Source organism: Marmota monax, unplaced genomic scaffold (assembly GCF_021218885.2).
Source record: "Marmota monax isolate L192 unplaced genomic scaffold, Marmota_monax_Labrador192_F-V1.1 WCK01_AAM20220418_F8-fsc00054, whole genome shotgun sequence".
NCBI lineage: Eukaryota > Metazoa > Chordata > Mammalia > Rodentia > Sciuridae > Marmota > Marmota monax.
In genome coordinates this window covers 3,665,809-3,683,423 of record NW_026692145.1, presented here as the reverse complement: position 1 = coordinate 3,683,423, position 17,615 = coordinate 3,665,809, and the positions used below count along the sequence as shown (strand labels likewise).

The following is a 17,615-nucleotide window of genomic DNA, read 5'->3' as shown; positions in this document are numbered from 1 at the left end:
TCCAAACTACACGTCAGCCAGGCATGGTGGCACACACCTGTAATTCCAGCAGCTAGGGATGCTGAGGCAGTTCAAGGGGAGCCTCAGTAACTTAGCGAGGCCCTAAGCAACCCTATCTTTAAATTTAAAAATATTTTTAAAAGGGCCAGGTATGTTTCTCAGTGGTTAAGCCCATCTGGGTTCAATCTCCCATACACAAACACAAAAAACTAAAACAAACAAACAAGAAAAACTCCCAAGCCGAGCATATTGGTGCATGGCTATAATCCCAGCAGCTCTGGAGGCAGAGGTGGGAGTTCAAAGCCAGCTTCAGCAATTTAGTGAGGCACTAAGCAATTGAGTGAGACCCTGTCTCTAATAAAATGCAAAACAGGGCTAAATATAGGGCTCAGTGGTTGAGTGCCCCTGAGTTCAATCCCTGGTACCGCGCCCCCCCAAAAAAAACCCAAAACAACAAACTACCCATGTCACCTGCTTCCTTACTCCCTGAGTTCCCACCACTAGAAGTGCACACCTTTAGGGAACTGGGGCTGTCTTTAGAGTATTGGCTTTTATCAATTGTTCATACTTTATTAAAAGGGAATTAATATATACCCTATAATTGCTACTAAGTATCACAAAGCACAGTTTCAAAGTTCTACAGAGAGCCAACCCTGCTGTGTGAAAGCAGGTGTTCTAACATGGTGAATACAATGTAATATTAGAGTTTGTCTTCAGGCTCAACTTGGACAGAACATTGCCATTCATTCATTCATTCATTCATTCAATAACGGGATGGAAGGACAGAAGAATACTCCTTTTGGTGACCACATGTCAAAACAAACTGAGTTATGGAGCTGCCCCCCTGTTCCCCACCCATCCTTATACTCCTTTTTCTATACTTGTAGCCCTATGTCTTCTTTTTCTGCCATGGAGATCAGTTCCAATTCACCGTTTCTGCTAAGTTATAAGTGGGCAACATACCAATAGAAGACTATTGCCATAGTTTTTGCAGTTATATAGTGAATACTCTCTTTATTCAGAAGAATACATTTTAATAGAATTCCATGCACCAGTGAATCAGTACAGTGAGGAGTTATAGGGGTAAGGAACCTCTCTTTGGGAAACATCTCATCCTGGTAGAGCTTGCAACTCCCAGAATCCCCTTCACCCAGCTCAGGTGATTAGAGGTCAAGGAGCAGTAGATAGGGTTGACACTCACGGTAATCAGCTGGATTTCCAGGTCTCTGAGGGTAAAGGAAAGGAGAGGAAAGCTCTTGTAAAGGGGATTATTATATGGGGACTGGAAGTTCCACTGAGATTCCCTGAGAGGTTGAGGAGGGAGAGTTAGTAGTGGTGTCTGGTTCTCCTTCTTGGTTACACTCTTCAAGGACTATAGTCTGATCTCTTCCATCTGTCTCCGAGCCCCTGTGTAAAGAAAACGACATGAGCAAGGGAAGATTCAGAACAATGAGCCTGAAACCAAGTCACATGGTACAGCTCAGATCCTGGAGGAGTATTTGGATCATTGTCCAGCAGCTCTCAGCATCCAGAAGGAGCCTGAGATGAGCACTTACCTGGTTCGGAGTCGAGGCCACTTTTTCCACTCTATGGCTAGCACCACCCCCAGGGCTACCACAACCACCACAATCAGGCTACTTCGGACAATGTTACCCACGGTGCATTCTTGAGCAGCAGGTCCTGGTGTATATAAAAGAGCAGAATCAAAGGCCATGGAGGTTAGCAAGTGTATGTTCCCCCTGGATCTCCTGCTATCCCCTCACTCTAGCCTCCTCCAGAGCCACATGGGAAGGGTGGGCAGAAGGGGTGATCAGTGGTGGCACATATGCCACTAAGGAAGATAGCTCTCCTTTCCTGGTGGGTAAGAGGCCTTGAAGGAGTCCTGAATTGATATCTCACCTCATCACCATCCTTAGGAGAAAGATGACATTTGAGGTTTCCAAATCTCAAGTCCCTCCTCTCTCCTGATTTGGATTGTCTCTAGAGGGGCTGTCCCTGAGATCTCACATGTGTCAGGCCAGGACCCTTAGAGAGGGATTATGCACTCACCTGCTGCTCCCACCAGCTCCAGGGAATCACTAGGCTCAGACCAGATATCAGGGAAGGCCTGGAGGCGGTAGCTGCAGCTATAGTTCCCAATGCCTTTTCCTTCCATGTTGTTGATGATAAAGTCACCATCCTCTGAGAATTGCTGAGGTGCTTCCTCTCCCTCTTGTTCCAGGACAAATTCGACACCCGGCAGGGGGCCTCGGCACTGAAGGGTGATGTCCTTCCCTAGCTGGAACACAGTGCTGGGCCAGGCTGCCAGAGAGGGTTTAGGAGGTTTATCTGCAACCAAAAAGAACACAGAATTCAGAGAATTGATCCCAAACTCAGCCCGACCCTCTGTGAACTGCTAAAGCTACACAATCTAACAGCTTGCTTAAGTATCCAGGACCTTACCGGTCACCCAGATCTCCAGGGAGTCACTGTGATTTGAAGCAGCAAGGGGAGCAGAGTCCAAATAATAAACACAGCTATAGATCCCAGAATCTTCACCTCTCACCACTGGCATCCAGAAATCAGCCCTGTACCCATTTGGCCTCTGTTGCTCTAAGGGCTCTTGAGACCCTTCCTTCAGTAGGACAAATGTTGAGTCTGGCAGTTCCCCTTGACATTGAAGAGTGATATTTTCTCCGGGGGCCACCATGGGACCAGGCTGGACTAAGAGGCTGGGTTTGGGGAGCAAGCCTGGAAAAGATTAATGCTTGGTCAGAGACAAGAGGACACTATCCAGTGTATCACCCCTGGATTCTCTGATAAAAAGGAAAGATTATTGCTTGCCTTTCCTCCAGCTCTTTGTAAACCATCTCCCATGAACCAGTATATTCCCTCCTGTTTACACTCCCCTGCATGTTTCAGAGCACCATCCCATACCTGTGACTATGAGTTCCAGGGTGTTGCTAGGCTGTATCTTGATAGAGCTGGTCCAGTCAGGGTGGTAGTAACAGCTGTAATGCCCTAGGCTAGCACCAGATATATTGGTGATGGGAAATGCCCCATCGTTACTGGTGGATCCCCAGAGCTGCATTGAAGTGGGTCCAACTTCTTTGTGCAGAATGTACCCTACTCCATGGACAGGACCTTGGCACCAGAGAGTAACATTCTGCCCAATGGCGACCACAGAACTGGGCACAGCAAACAGCCATGGTTTGGGGAATGTGTCTAGAAAGAGAATAAAGGTGGATTGTGGTGAGTATGGCAACTTGTCCCTCCCTGAATTAACCCTTTATCTTTTCCCTGGATATAGTTGTTCCCCTCAAGGCTTAGTCTAACCTTTCAGAAAGGAGTACCCTCTTTAACTTGTGCTCTAATTATCTCTATCCCAGTCCCATATCTTGTTTGTCCTTACCAGTCACCCAGATCATAAGAGGCATACTGAGATATGAGCCCCTGTTGGACATGGTTGTCTCATAGTAAATACAGCTGTAGTTTCCAGAGTCCTCTGTGCTGACAGTGTGGAGGAGGAAATCAGCTGAGTTCCCAGAGGCACTCTGGAACTGTATGGGAGCCTGGGTTCCCTCCTGCAAAAGGGCAAACCTCATGCCCTGGAAAATCCCTTGGCAGCGCAAGGTCACATTCTTCCCGGGAAGTACCACAGGTCCTGGCTGTGCCAGGAGAGTAGGTTTGGGGTAGAATTCTGAAATTAAAGAGATCACAACATGAGAGAAGCCCACCCACTGTGCTGTGAAAATAGCTTTTATAGCGTTATCATACGAAACAATGTTACCTAATGAAGAAAATACAATTCTACCAACTCAAAGATAATTATTTATATATTTTCCATTTATTTTTTCTAGATATGCCCATGTCCACGTAGCTATAAGTATTTACATAAATGGAATTCCACTGTCTTCACAGTTGGGTATTCTGATATTTTTCATTTAATTTTATATTGTAAACATTTTCCTATGACGTTAAACAGCCTTTGAAAACTATCATTTGCAATGGCTGCCTAACATGCAGCTGACGTTTCAAGGTCTTCTGTTCTCTTAAGGCCATCCAGCCCACCAATCTCTGACAAGCCCAGCTAAAGAAAAAGTGGACATTGAACCTAATGCTCAAGGCCAAGCCACAAAAAGATTTTAGAAATAGGACAACTTGAGCTTGACTCTAGGATTGAACATCCCCATCTGCCTCACTTCTTTCCTCAGAAGTGAATTATTTGCCTCTCCCCTCTCCTTTGTCTCTCCTTCCTGTAATAACATGAGCAGCTGTCCCACATGGACTGTTCACCATGTGCCAGGCGCTGTCCTAAGCACTTAGTGTCTTTTAGAAGGAACATTTCTTCCTCTCCCACTGACAGGCCTTCCACTTCACTGTCCTAGGGTGAGCACCACATCCACCAGGATTTCCCCCTTCCTAACCTGTCACCACCAGCTCCACAGGGTCACTAGGCTCAGACCAAATAGCAAAGTCATAATAGCGGCAACTGTAGTTCCCTCCATCACCAATGCCCACTGAATCGATCACAAAGTTAGCTGTATTGGCCCCTGGATTTGCCCAAGACCGGTCACTGGCTGCTATTTCATTGCCATCTTTGTAAAGAATAAAGGTCATGTGCTGGTGAGGGGTGGAGCAGTTGAAAGTCACTCGGGCACCAGGGGTGACCACAGGGCTGGTCAATGTCTTGAAGAAGGGCTTGGAGTACATTTCTAGAAAACACACACACACACAAATAACACAAAACTGAATTAAGAAAAAAAGCAAATATTGATTCTAGGAAGCTTCTCTGTTTTCAATTATGTGTTAATTCAAAAATAGGTGCATTTAAAAATCTTACATAGGCGAGTGCAATGATAAACACCTGTAATCTGAGGAGGTTGAGGCAGGAGGTTGGAAAGTTTGAGGCCAACCCCAGCAACTTAGCAAGGCCTTGATCAACTTAGCAAGACCCTGTCTCAAATTTTTTAAATTATATATATATATATGAAGGGCTGGGGGGGTGTGGCTTAGTGGGAAAGTGCCCTTGGGTTCAATCCCTAGTATCCCTAGTACCTGCCCCCCTCAAATATTACTCAGGGATCCATCACCCCCATGTCTCATTGCCTCCATATGAGTCCTCACTTTCAATGGGGCAGGCAATGGACACTAGTGAAAAGTACGAATTTTCACTGGGGCTTTGCTGGTTCTCTGAGCCTCAGTTTGCCTATTTGGACCAGAGGGGGAAATAGTAGCTGGTCCACCTCCCTTGAAGATTTGCTCTACAGTTAAATGAGATAATTGATGGGAAAATAATTAGAAAAATTAAATCACCCTCCACAAACCCAAGCTATTAATAACGATTATGGCTATTAATATCATGCAGCCAGAGGCCCTGGCACTCCCAGCGCCACGCCTGCCTAGCTCTAAGATTGGACACAGGCTCCTGGGACCAGCAGGAAAGTTTGCCCTGGGGAGAGGCTTTGCCTCCCCCTCCTCCCTCACACACCCTTTTCAGCTCTACCTTTTATGACAAGCTCCAGGGGCTCACTGGGCTCAGACCACTTAAAGGGGCGCTTTTCAGTGTGCATGCGGCAGCTATAATTGCCTTCGTCTTTATCCTCCATTCTTTGGATTGTAAAGAAGGCTTCTCTCCCAACGGCACCAAGTTGCTGGACAGGTTCCTGTTCTCCCTCCTTATACAGAGCAAAACTCATGCCTGCCAGCCATCCTTTGCATCGGATTTGCAGTTCCCGGCCCCGAACTGGGGGAGCAGCAGAAATGACAGGTTTGGGGAGGATGTCTGGAAAACAAAATAGAGTGGGAAAGGAGTCAGAAGTTTGGAAGTGCTCAGATGGGACACTCAGAGTCACTTTGTCAGCAAAAAAGAAATCCATCCTGGGCTGGCCCTAGGCTCTTCCTGTCAGGCTCCTCTCACTCTCTTCCCCACCCCTCCCCCATCCCAGGGCCCCTCCTCTCCTCCCTGCAGCACAAGAGTCCCAGGGTCACTGGGGATCACTCCAGGGGGATCCTTTGCCTTTTCTTACCTGTTCCCACCAGTTCAAGCGCCTCACTAGGCTCTGACACAGCCATTTCCTCCCATGAATGGCAGTGGTAACTCCCGGTGTGGCTCTGGGTCAGGGCGCCAAGGGGGAAAGCAGCCCGGACCTGCTCTGAGGCAGGGCGAGTTGCAATCCACCCAGTCCCGTCCTTCAGCAACACAAACTCCTTAGTTGAGCCAGAAGGGCTTCTGCACCAGAGGGTTAAGTTCTTCCACGGGGCCAGAGGGAAGTTTGTCTCTGCCCACAGCTCAGGCTTAGGGGTTGGCATGATTATTTCTAGAAACAGCAGAGTTAATGAAGCCATCCTCCCTCCTTCCTTTCCTTGCCCTTGAACCCCCTGCCCAGATCACACTGCCCACCTCCCCTTTCGACCCCAAACCGAATCCTTTCCTTCCTCCCTTCCTTCCTTTCTTCCTCAGGTGCTGGGGAAGGGGGAATCTGATGTGTCAGAGGAGCCTCAGAAAAGTGCAGAAGCTTGGGGGAAATTTTGCAGGCAGAAAGGCAGAATTGGAGGCTGAATTTTGCCAGCAGCTTTTAGCAAGTGCCCCTTCCTGACTGTCCTTCCCTCCCAACCAGTCACTCCCTGGCCACTGACACTGACACTCTGTAGTTATTTCGGATCTCCAGAGAGGAATGTCCCAGTCTGGAGCAGGAAAAACTCACCAGTCTCTTCTGTCAATACCCCATTGCACAGTCCTGCAAAAGAAACTGCTGCCAGGGCTCTGCCCCCTCCTCCACAGGACTTCACCCCGGCCTTCTGCCCAGGCCCCTTCCCCACCCCCTTGTACTCACCACAGCAGAGAAGGGCCGTGATTATGAAGAGCATGGTGACCCCTTGAGCTGTTCCCAGCAACCAGGCTTCTCTAGCGAGACCAGAAAAGAGATGAGAGGAGTTGCTGGGATTAGGGGGAGGGCGGAGAGAAGGGGGCGGCAATTTATGTCATTGGCTTGCTCACTACCCAATGGGGATTGGGTAAGGCCAGGATAATGGGATATAATCTTTTCTGACATCGATGACTTTTCTTTTGGAGGGCCTAACTACCTACAAACCCCTTGCTCTTTCATGACCCAGATGCCCCCCCTGCCCCTTTCCCTCACCCCAGCCTATATCATATGTCAGCTCCCCATGGCCTCTGATCAGACTGTTGCTGGAATTGAGATATCAAATGGGAAAATGCTTTTGTACCTGTAGTTCTCATAACTCCTGCAGCTCAGTGTGATCGGCAGCTCTGGGTGGTGGGTGTGGGGTGGAGGGAGAGACCTTGAGTATTTCTGTGTCATCAAGTTTAAGTTTGGCAGAAGTTGTTATTATGGCAGTATTGGTCCTCAGACCGACCTGCCTCACCTGCCTTTGTTATGGAAGGGTTGCCTAGGCAGCCGTGATGAATTACCAGAAGACTGTCAGTGCTGAGCTAAGCTTGTCAGAGAGTGGGATTCCCCTCCCCCTCCCATATTATGACAGTGCATCAGTGTTGGAGTATGGGTCCTGTAGAATTACATGATATTAACCCAAAATCCATTTGACACTTTCTATTTAGAAAACACTGATGCCCCCAGCTCCTTCCTGGTGAGGAAAACATGCTTTTGTAGCTGTTTTCTCTGAAATCAGATTTCTGATCTTATTCTTTGATTCAATGCTCCTGGACTGGGGTCAGGGCACTTGAAGCTACATTTTTTTCTAACTCCTGGCTTGGGGGTTATCTTTATGTGCATGAGACTCGGGACAGAATTTGAGACAAAGGAGAGTTGAACCTCACTGAAACTTTTGGAAAACTCAAAGAGTGGTGGTTTTTGCAGAAGCCTTTGGTGTCGCCCCCTCTTGGTACCCAAACATTCTACCCCGCAGATCCCAGCGGAAAACACAGACACACATAATCATAGTCATCATCCATTGTGTATTGAATACTCCCAGACACACAAAGGTCTATGATCACAGTGGCAGAGGGGTACAGCCAGAAGCAGAGGGAAGAGGAAGAGAGCAAAGCATTCAGGAGGTGATGCCCCCACTGGTCTGGAGCTGTCATTTCTCTTCTCGTTCTCAAGCGGAGTAGCCAGAGACAAGCCACAGGGATCAAGGAGAGAGGTGAATAGCCCAGAGGACACCGAAGGATCAAAGGAAGTAGCAGGAGAATCTTTTGGCTTGTCATTTTGAGGGTCAGATGAGACAGTCTGACTCCCTGGCTCCATCCATTGCCTCATCAGATGCCTATTCAGGTTAAGACTGTATTCCCAGGATGCTCTGCACAGGTGTTTGGAGGCCAGAGTGGCAGAGAGACAGGTTTCTAAGGCAACTAGGATGGGCCGCAAGGCTCTTTAGCCCTTGAGAGTTAGGGGTAAGGGTGCAGAGTTGAGGTGGGAGTGGATAAGAACCTGGGAGACAGGCAGCATGGCTTGTTATTAAGAGAAAAAGTTCAGATCAAGTTAAAGAGAGAAACATTAATCATGCAGAGGGACAGGGTGGTTTGGGGGTTGGTCACTCTCAGAAGGGGTAGGGTTAGTGAATGTGGTTCTGATAGCTTCTCCAGCCTCTGAGAATTATGCATTTCTCCACCCTCTGGCTTGGGCGATGACCCCTCTGTGAGGTGAAAGAGAAACAGCTAGAGTGAGAAGGTCTTGTTTCCTAAACCCAGACGATGGGGGGGGGATACATAAGGTGTGCTCCTGTGCCTTGTTTCAAATAGGGTGTAACCAGTTTCTGAGACTTGGGGAGCCTGGACTGAACTTGGGCAGGAAACAGGGTCTGGGGCCAGACAGTTACCTGATTCTGAGTCTCCGACACTTCCACCTTATCCACAGTACTACCACCAGCAAGGCGACAAGCTGCACAATTAGGGACAACCTGATAGCTTCATTCAGAACGTAATTCCAGGTGAGAAAGCCTGTGACCAGAGAAGACCAGAAGCAGGGGCCTTGATGGAGACAGGGACAGGTAAATGAATATATTCATGGGGGGAATGGGGAGCCAATTACTGAGAGTGCTTCTGTGGGGGAAGGTAAGGGAAAAGTGAACTTCTTTTTCATGGGAACTTTGGAAGTTCCTGCTCTCTGCCTTTGAATGATTGTTAGACCACCCCCAGGGGAAGGGTGCCCAAATCCATGGGCCCTGACTTCAATGTTCCCGAGTCCCCTTTCCATATCTTTCTGGGCACTGCTCTGAGATCCCAGAAGTATGAAGGGGCGTTTCTGTGAATAGTTATCCTCTCACCTGCTGGCCCCATCAGCTTCAGAGGCTCACTACGATGAGACCAGATGTTAGGGTGTGCCTCTACACGATAGCTGCAACTGTAGGTGCCTATGCCTTTCCCTTCAACATTAGTAATGATGAAGTCACCATCCGCTGAGAATTTTTGGAATTTTTCTTTTTCTTCCCATTCCAGAGAAAATTCAAGTACTGGATGAGATACTCGGCACTGAAGGGTGATGGCCTTGCCTAGCTTGAACACAGTGCTGGGCCAAGCTGATAAGGTAGGTTTAGGGGGCTTATCTGAAACCAATCCAGAGATGAGAGTTAGAAGTAACCTTGCACTCAACACCCTCTTCCCCACCAGAAGTTTATAAGCTCCCCATTTGATTATCTCTTCCTTCCCATTTCCACTTGATCAGTGGCTTCAAAATTTGACCATGTACTAGAATTCTTATGCTATCACCTGGGTGCTCTAAAACTCATGGTTTCTATCTTCAATGAGGAAGAAGTCATATGTGTAAGCGTCTTCTGGACTAAAGGACAATACTTTTTTCCTGGGGTTGCAGTGGGGTTGGGCCATGTTGAGAGGTTAGGGCTTAAGGAACAAACCTGGGAGAGAAGGCCCCTAAAGGATTTGAAGAAAGTTCTACACCACCCTCATAATGTGTTTATCCTTGGTTCATAGCTCCAAGAGAGTACAAAGGGCCACTAGCTCCTTCTTAGAACACTGTAATGGTGATAGAAACAAATAGGTTGGTGATAAAAACAGTTGTTAGCACTTGCCTACAACAACAAGCTCCACAGAGTTGTGTGTTGCCATCTTAATCGAGGTCTTCCAGGGGAGAAGATAGTGGCAGCTATAGATGCCACTATCACTGTAGGTCACATTGTTCAGGAAGAATGATTTGGTATCATTGATGCTGGTGGCATCCAATAAGTGAAGAGGTTTGTCTTCTCCTTTCTTATAGAGTGCAAGCCCCACTCCATCCACTTGTCCTTGACAGCGCAGGCTCACATTCTGACCCATTTGGACCACAGGACTGGGCTGAGCAAGTAGCCAGGTCTTGGGGAAAGAGTCTAGGACAAAATGTAAATATAAAGAACTATACAGTCTAACTCCCCCCACCCCGAGTTTACCCTTGGTAAATACTGACCCAAGCCCAGTTACACAAATACTCCTCTTTTCAACACTGTTAGCCCTGGCTGCATGACTAGGCTCTCCAGGGGGCCTAGAAGGAGTTTTATATCCTTAGCCCCTACCTTAAGTTCCATAGCATACCCCTCTCTTACCAGTCACCCAGATTTTCAGGATATCACTAAGGAGTGAACCCCTGTATGACCCATCATAGTAAAAACAGAGGTAATGTCCAGAATCTTGGCTCTTCAGGGACTGGAAGAAGAAGTGTGCCTCGTTTTTTATTGGCTTCTTATGGTAAAAGGACTTCTCCAAGTCTTCAAGCTTCATTAAAGCAAAGGTCATGCCATAGATTGGCCCTTGGCACCTGAGATTCAGGCTTTCCCCAGGTGCCATCATGGGCCCCGGATAGGCTGTCAGAGTTGGTTTGGGGTAGAGTCCTAAAAAGGGAAGAGACCCTGAAGTTAGAAGTAGAATGATTCTTCCCTAATCTATTTTTATTTTCCTAGTTTCTTTGGATAATAAGTGGTAGCTGAAATTTGTCCTTTTCTCCCTTTCTTCCTTGGATCTCTGCTTCCTCTAGGCCACAGTCAGGGTAGGTTCACCCACGCCCCTTCCCTCTCACAAGACTATCAGCTCCACTGAGCTCTGATCTTGTGTAGGTGTGTGTCTCATTGCAATATCTACATCCATAATTCCTTGCATCTTCAGGTACCTGAAATGACAAATGTAGCTCTTCCAACCACCTGCAAAACCAAACCTCTGAAAATGACTGATTCCATCTTTGTAGAGCATGAATATAGAATAATATTAAGGAGAGCTTTTGAACACATTAAGCCCACTTAAGATCCTACTTCCAACATAGGTTTGGAGGAGGTGGATAAGGAGGGTTTAGTCAGTAAGTCTGCAAACCAACAAAATCTCTGTTAATGGAGTCCCACCCCCATTTCCATGGATTCTTCTTCCAAAATGATTGAACTATAAAAGATCAAATTTCATTCCCATATCACCCCTTACCCCACCCCAATCCCAGGTACACCCACTTAAATGGATCAGCTTTGTCATACTTTCATGGAGCATTTAAGAGGTGTCAGGCATCCGATAATTCTAGGAGTACAAGGGTTAAGAAGGCACCATCACTACTAGCAAAATGTTCATGGACTAGTGGGGATACTAGTGGAGGATTCTGGTGAACAGGTAACTACAGTAGTGTGCGTTAGTGGACTCTGTGCTGGAAGGGCTTGTGTACAACAAACATCCATACACACAGTTCAAACAGACAGTCCTTTGTTCTTTGATCCTCAATAAAAAGCTATACTAATATAATGGTAATATCTACCATTTATTGAGAACTCATATGCCAGGCACTGTACAAATATTATACTTAGGCAAATCCTCACAACAACCCTGTGAGGTAGGCATTATTCTTATATCAATTTTGCAGATTAGGAAACTGAGGCACAGAGAGGCATCATACAATATGTTGGATAGATACTGTTATCTAATTTTAAAGTGGAGGAAACCAAAGCACAGAGAACTGAAGTGAGTCTCACAAAATCACTCAGGGAGGCAGTGTCAGAGGTGAAACTAAGAATCAGGGTTATTACTTCTAAGTCCAGGGCACTTTGTGTAGCACCCATAGTTTTCCCCCAAGTCTTTTATCTTGATGGAGGGGACTAAAGCAAAAGTGAACAATTCCATATAAAAGCATCCAGGCCATTGGGGCTGGAATATGTGTCTGGCATTTGGATACTTGGGGAGCCCTCTTCTGTGTCTACAGCTTGGTGCCACCTTACTGGCTCTATTGATATGGGGCCGAAATAATTTATCAAGCCATTTCTAAAATGCAATCTCTCACTTTTTTCACTTGTCTTGCTTGTTTTTAATCATCAACAATAGCAATTTGTTCTATTAACTACACTTAAAAATAACAATTGCAAAAAAGAATTTAAAAATCAGCTTATAAATTTAAATTTAGATTTAAAAATTGGTTTATAAGACTGCAGCAGCAGTGCCTGGCACGTTAGGTGCTCAATAAATACTGAACAAATAAATGAATGCATAATATTCAACAAGTAGAGAAAGTACAAAGCTATGATGAAAGTATCTGGACAGTTGGCTGGGCTCACTCACTAGCCAAATAACTGGCTCCCATCCATCTGCCTTGCAGCATGTGTGATTCTAATTTACATTAAATCTTAGTAAAATGTCAGATGACTCTACCTCATGAACCTTGCAGGGTGTAGGAACTAGTTGAGGAAAGTAAAACCAGAAACCCTGGCTCAACCAGCCATAATCCCTGGGATAATAATTGTAAGATGCCAGCAGCCATGGCCACACCCACCTGCTACAACCAGCTTCAGGGGGTTGCTGGGCTCTGACCACAGAGTGGGGAGCATCTGGATGTGAGTGCGGCAGATGTAAACCCCTTCGTTCTCAGGTGTCATGTTGTCAATGGAGAATATGGCCATTGTCCCGGTTGGGACTTGGTAATCCACCGGCTCTGCGTATCCCTCTTTAAACAGCATGAACACCAAATCCTGCAGCCAGCCATGGCAGAGGATGTTAACATTGCATCCAGGAAGAGGTGGGGTCTCAGCCTGGATCCAAAAGATGGGCTTAGGTAGCTGGCCTGAAAGAAAAAAAAATGAACTGGAATTAGGTAGAACAAGGATAGTGCTGCCTGGAGAGCTGCAGAGGAGAGCTCTACTTTAAATAAGGCTTCCCTGCATGATCCTTATTTGCTACCCCTCCTTCCCCCACTTCTGTTCCAGAGTCTATAACCTCGCCGCCGTGCATTGCCTAATACAGAGTAGGTACTTATTTACTAACTGTGGAATGCGTGCTTGTGTGCATTTGACATAAGTGAATGAATGAATTAAACAAACCCTGCCCTGGAAAATCAGGATCTGAATCCCAGGAGTTGGAGGTTATTCATGAGTATGTATCTCTGTCTTTTTTACCTGGTGCCTCTAGCTCTAGAACTTTACTGGGCTTTGACCAGCCTGTTTCCTTCCAGTAGCAGCACCTGTAAAGACCTGTATTGGACTCAGTAAGGGCACCTAAGAAGAATGAAACTTGAAAGGTCTTGTAGGAAGGGCGGATCCAGGTCATCTGTGTCTTATCCTTCAGCAGCAGGAATTTGCTTGATATCCGAGAGGGGCTTCTGCACCAAAGTGTGATGTTCTCCCAAGGAGCCTGGGGATAGTTGGACTCGATCCACAGCTCCGGTTGAGGTTCCATTCCTGTCATTCCCAAAGATCATAAAGATGTGAGCAGTCAGCCCTCTCCATCCCATAAAGTACCCCACAATGTAACTCAAAACTAGCTCCAAGCCAGATCCCTCCTTTTGCCTTTCCTTGGGGGCAGGAGTGTCTGCTTATGTGGGACCCCAGGATATTTGTTCAAGGAATCAAAAATGAGTTGGGGAGTACAGTGCTTTCCTTTGCATCTGAGATAATGCTCTTCATTTTTTTTTTCCTTGTGGGAAACCAAGGCATAAAGGGAGAGGCTCTGATTCCCAAGCAGCTCATCTATCTTTGGGATCTCAAGGCAGTTATGTTCAGGGTCACGCAGGCAGGACAATGTCTTTGGATCCTATGGGAAAGAAGGAACCTGAGGGGTGGGATTCACTTACCTATCAGTGTCTTCCCTAGACTCAGCCCTAAAAAGAGAGATTATGGTGAATTAGAGCCCCTCTGTCCCCACTCTTCCCTCCAACCTTAATATTCTCCTCTCCCTCCCAGAGATACATGCTCACAGGGGTATCTATGATGAAGTCACTTGCCCCTCAACCCTTCCTTGTACTCACGAATGCAAAAGAGTAAGATGAGGAATGTCCGTAGCATGGTGGCCCCCTCCCCTGGTCTGTCCTGCATTGTGGGGCCTCTGGTGCTGGTCGGCACCCTGAGTCTCCGATTTTGCTCCTCAGTATGTAGTAAGATCTAAAAGCAAAACTGTTTTTACACAGGGGACTTGTTATGCTTTTCGAAGTTTAGTATAAACCACTGAATTCACTCAACAACCCTTCATTCTACTCCCTCACGGGCACACAGGATATTACAAAGCTACCTGCTTCATCCTCTCCTTGCCCTTATTTTTCACTTCCCCATCTCCTCACTGAAGGCCTCTGTTTGTATGTAAAATGTCATTTTTGTAGAAATTTCTACTTGTCCCTGGGATCTCAGAGGCTCAGAAGGTGGCCTAATGTAAGCCTGCAGAAGCCCCATGGAATGAAGGAGATGGGAGATATAGTCACCTTTTCAGATCCTTTGTTCAGACACTCTCTCTCTCTCTCTCTCTCCAACAACTTAGCAAAAAAAGCATTACTACCATCCCCATTTGGTTGATAAGAAAAATGACGTTATTCATTCATCAAAGTCAAAAGTTACTAAATATTCAAGCCAAAATTCAAATCCATGTTTAACTTCAAGGCCTATGCTCCCCTCTCATCCTCCCTCAACCCTCCAACCTCATGTTATGAAGACATTCTCTTCTCATTCTTATCTTTTACCCCCCAATTCTCAATACTCCCACCTTAAGTAGGAAAATAAAGCTGATTCCACTTAATTAATATAAGGTATAAATGATTCATTGTCCACCCATAACTTCTAAGCAGTTTTTATCACTGCCCTAAGGAAAATGGAAGTGTTAGAAATTTCAGGAAATACCACAAGGATATTTGAGTGCAGGGAGGCCTTCTGATTTTTCCCGAAGTCATCATGGACTACAGGCCCTGCATAAGGTGAACCCCTAAGCCTTTGTGTCTCTCCCCTTCCCCAAGAGTAAACTTCACCAAGCAGAAGTTGTGTACCCACCCCCACAAACTCAGGCTAATTCTCCTCTACTAAATTTCTATTCAGAGTCTGAGGTCTCCTGCTGTTTAATCAGAACTCAGTGGAGTAGGGTAGTGGTGGCTCCAGAACAGAGAAAGGGACTAATTTTGCTTTTCCAACTGACCCTGGGACCTCAGCCTCTAACTTGGTCCAGTGCTGACATTGAGCAGAATGGAGGAACAGGAAGAGAGGAAGATTCTTTTTCAAAACCTCTGGACTAGAGACTAGGTGGACAGTGAGAGATCCAAGAAGGCAGTGCTTTGTTTTTTATTTCTCACTTTGTATTGAAGGAGGCTTAATTTACCCTCTCTGAACTTTTCTTACCTGTTAAATGGGGGAATAATATCTACCTAGTATTGCTATTGTGGTAGATTAGAGAATATACATATAGTGTCAGCACATAGTGGACATTTTGTGTTAAAAGGTGATTATTTTTTTTTTCTTCTTTACAAAGGGGATGTCCAAATGGTGTAGGACCCTGAAGATGCTCTTCCTCTCTCAGTTCCTACAGCCCCTTGTCCCCACTTTTGAGGGCCAGGCCAAGGCTTGGATGCTACCCTGTTGCTTTGTTCCCCTGGGGCACTGGGCCAGGATCTATTGGGGGAAGCCAGGTTCTACTGCCAAGGGAAAGGTTTGACCTGGGATTCTACCCAGGAAATGCCATCTGAGGCTCCAGCCTTAACACGTGGACCCCCAAATCAGGGTCTTCGATTCCTGGGCTTCTCAGAATAATTGACCATTCCTCAATCTCTAAGGAAACTATATCATTTATATCGAGCCAAAATGATTAATCTTATGCTCAGGGAACGTGGCAACAGCCCCAAGCTTCAGGTTAATTGGCCACGCCCATTTTTGCCCTTTCACCCCCCCACCCCCACCCCCAACTTGGGCTGTTTAACCATTTTACCCTCTCTTTCTACTCCACCCCAAGCACTTTCCCCCCACCCTTAGGCAGCACCGCAGTGCTTTTGAGGGTGACATACCCGAAATTTCTAATGGCTCGCCCCCTGCATAGCTTTGAGGGCTCCAGCAATCAAAGGGGTTGGGCTCGGCGGGGTGCCGGTTGCATGCTCCGCTGAGGGTTGGGAGGGAAGACTGAGAAGGAAAAGGGAAGATATCTACAGTGCCCAGAGATTCTCAGCGAGGCAAGGCTGGGATCCGGGGAGGGAAGGAGAAAGGCAGGGATGAAGGGGGTAGGGGGACAAACTGAGGAGCAGTTTACAGCAATTAATTACAGTAGGGAGACTCTTTAGGGGTTTTGTTTAGGATCTGGTGGCCAGTAATTAATCTTCAGCCACTGGACTATGCGCTCATTTGCAGGTACTTACGGTAGTTGAAGGCCCGCTCCGATGTTGGAGATTCTCCAGTGAGCTCCTCCAGATGCAGCAAACTGCCCGGCATGAGAAGAGCTGTCTAAGGACAGCCTCTCAGGCTCCGAGCCCCGCCTCCCCTCTCCCCCGCCCGCTGCTGGCCCGCCCCAGCCTCCGCACCTCTTTCACTGGGCTCCGCGAGCCCACCTCCACCAACTCTGCCTAGCACCTGCAGTCCTCTGGCGACCGAAATGTATACGCCCCTCCCAGCTCCCCGCCTCTCTGCTGACTCCCTGCAGAGGTTGCCCAGCCAAACTCAGGCCCCTGCCCCCTGCCTGTCGCTCAGAGTCTCATTGGGTCACCATATCCTGGAGGGGGAGATGGCCAGCTCTTAAGTCAGCCAGAGCTGTAGATCCTCCTCACCAGCTCTCAATTGCCATTAAAGGGCTCTCAGATATTCCTGGGCTCATTTAGCGCCCCATGGGTTCAGAAACATCGCTACCGTGGTTTAAATGCCTATTATGTGCCCCCCGACCCCTGAGCATCTGTTTATCTCTAAACTTTCCAACAACCCTGCAAGATAAGTGTTTCTTCCCTCAGTTTTACAGATGAGGAAACTGAAGCTCAGAGAGGGTTAAGTAACTTGGACAATCTTCAAAGTCCAGCTTGGGATAAAAGCCCAGGCTTTAGAGACATACAAATTTAGATTTCAGTTCAGGTTCCACATTCAATAGCTGTGTGACCTCAAGCAAGTGAATTACATTCTCTGAATCCCAGTTTCCCTGTTTTTAAAATAAGACAAGACAGCCTAGTTCATAAGACTTTAATGAGATAACATAAGTATAACTCACAACAGAGTAGGTCCAGCACAGTAGGTACTTACTAAATGGTAGCTGTTGCTGCTACTAATAGTAGTAAGCATTGTTAATCTGCAAAGCCTTCCTCAACTTTCTTAGAGCAACATGAGTTTGATAATATAGAACAAACTTTCATGAATTGTTGAGCATGAAATACCTTTTAACATGATAATGTATGGATGAGGCACTAACCAAAACCTCTTGACATATAACATGTGATAGGATTAAACTCCAATGGACTCACAGACCAATTGGTAAGCAATATGCACCT

General features: G+C 46.7%; 1 protein-coding gene across 1 annotated transcript; it reads right to left on the bottom strand.

The window, feature by feature from the left end:
* Positions 1-996: 996 nt before the first annotated feature.
* Igsf1 (immunoglobulin superfamily member 1) lies at positions 997-16,621 on the bottom strand. The gene is made up of 20 exons (XM_046469369.2): positions 16,506-16,621; positions 14,154-14,286; positions 13,980-14,006; positions 13,306-13,587; positions 12,687-12,974; positions 10,498-10,782; positions 9,991-10,284; positions 9,229-9,507; positions 8,782-8,902; positions 6,816-6,886; positions 6,687-6,719; positions 6,009-6,299; positions 5,486-5,764; positions 4,407-4,694; positions 3,392-3,679; positions 2,917-3,204; positions 2,443-2,730; positions 2,050-2,328; positions 1,557-1,680; positions 997-1,407 (listed from the first exon to the last, which is right to left on the bottom strand). Exons 2-20 carry the CDS (start codon positions 14,218-14,220, stop codon positions 1,272-1,274), a joined length of 4,008 nt encoding a protein of 1,335 aa, XP_046325325.1. The 5' UTR covers positions 14,221-14,286; positions 16,506-16,621; the 3' UTR covers positions 997-1,271.
* Positions 16,622-17,615: the final 994 nt, after the last annotated feature.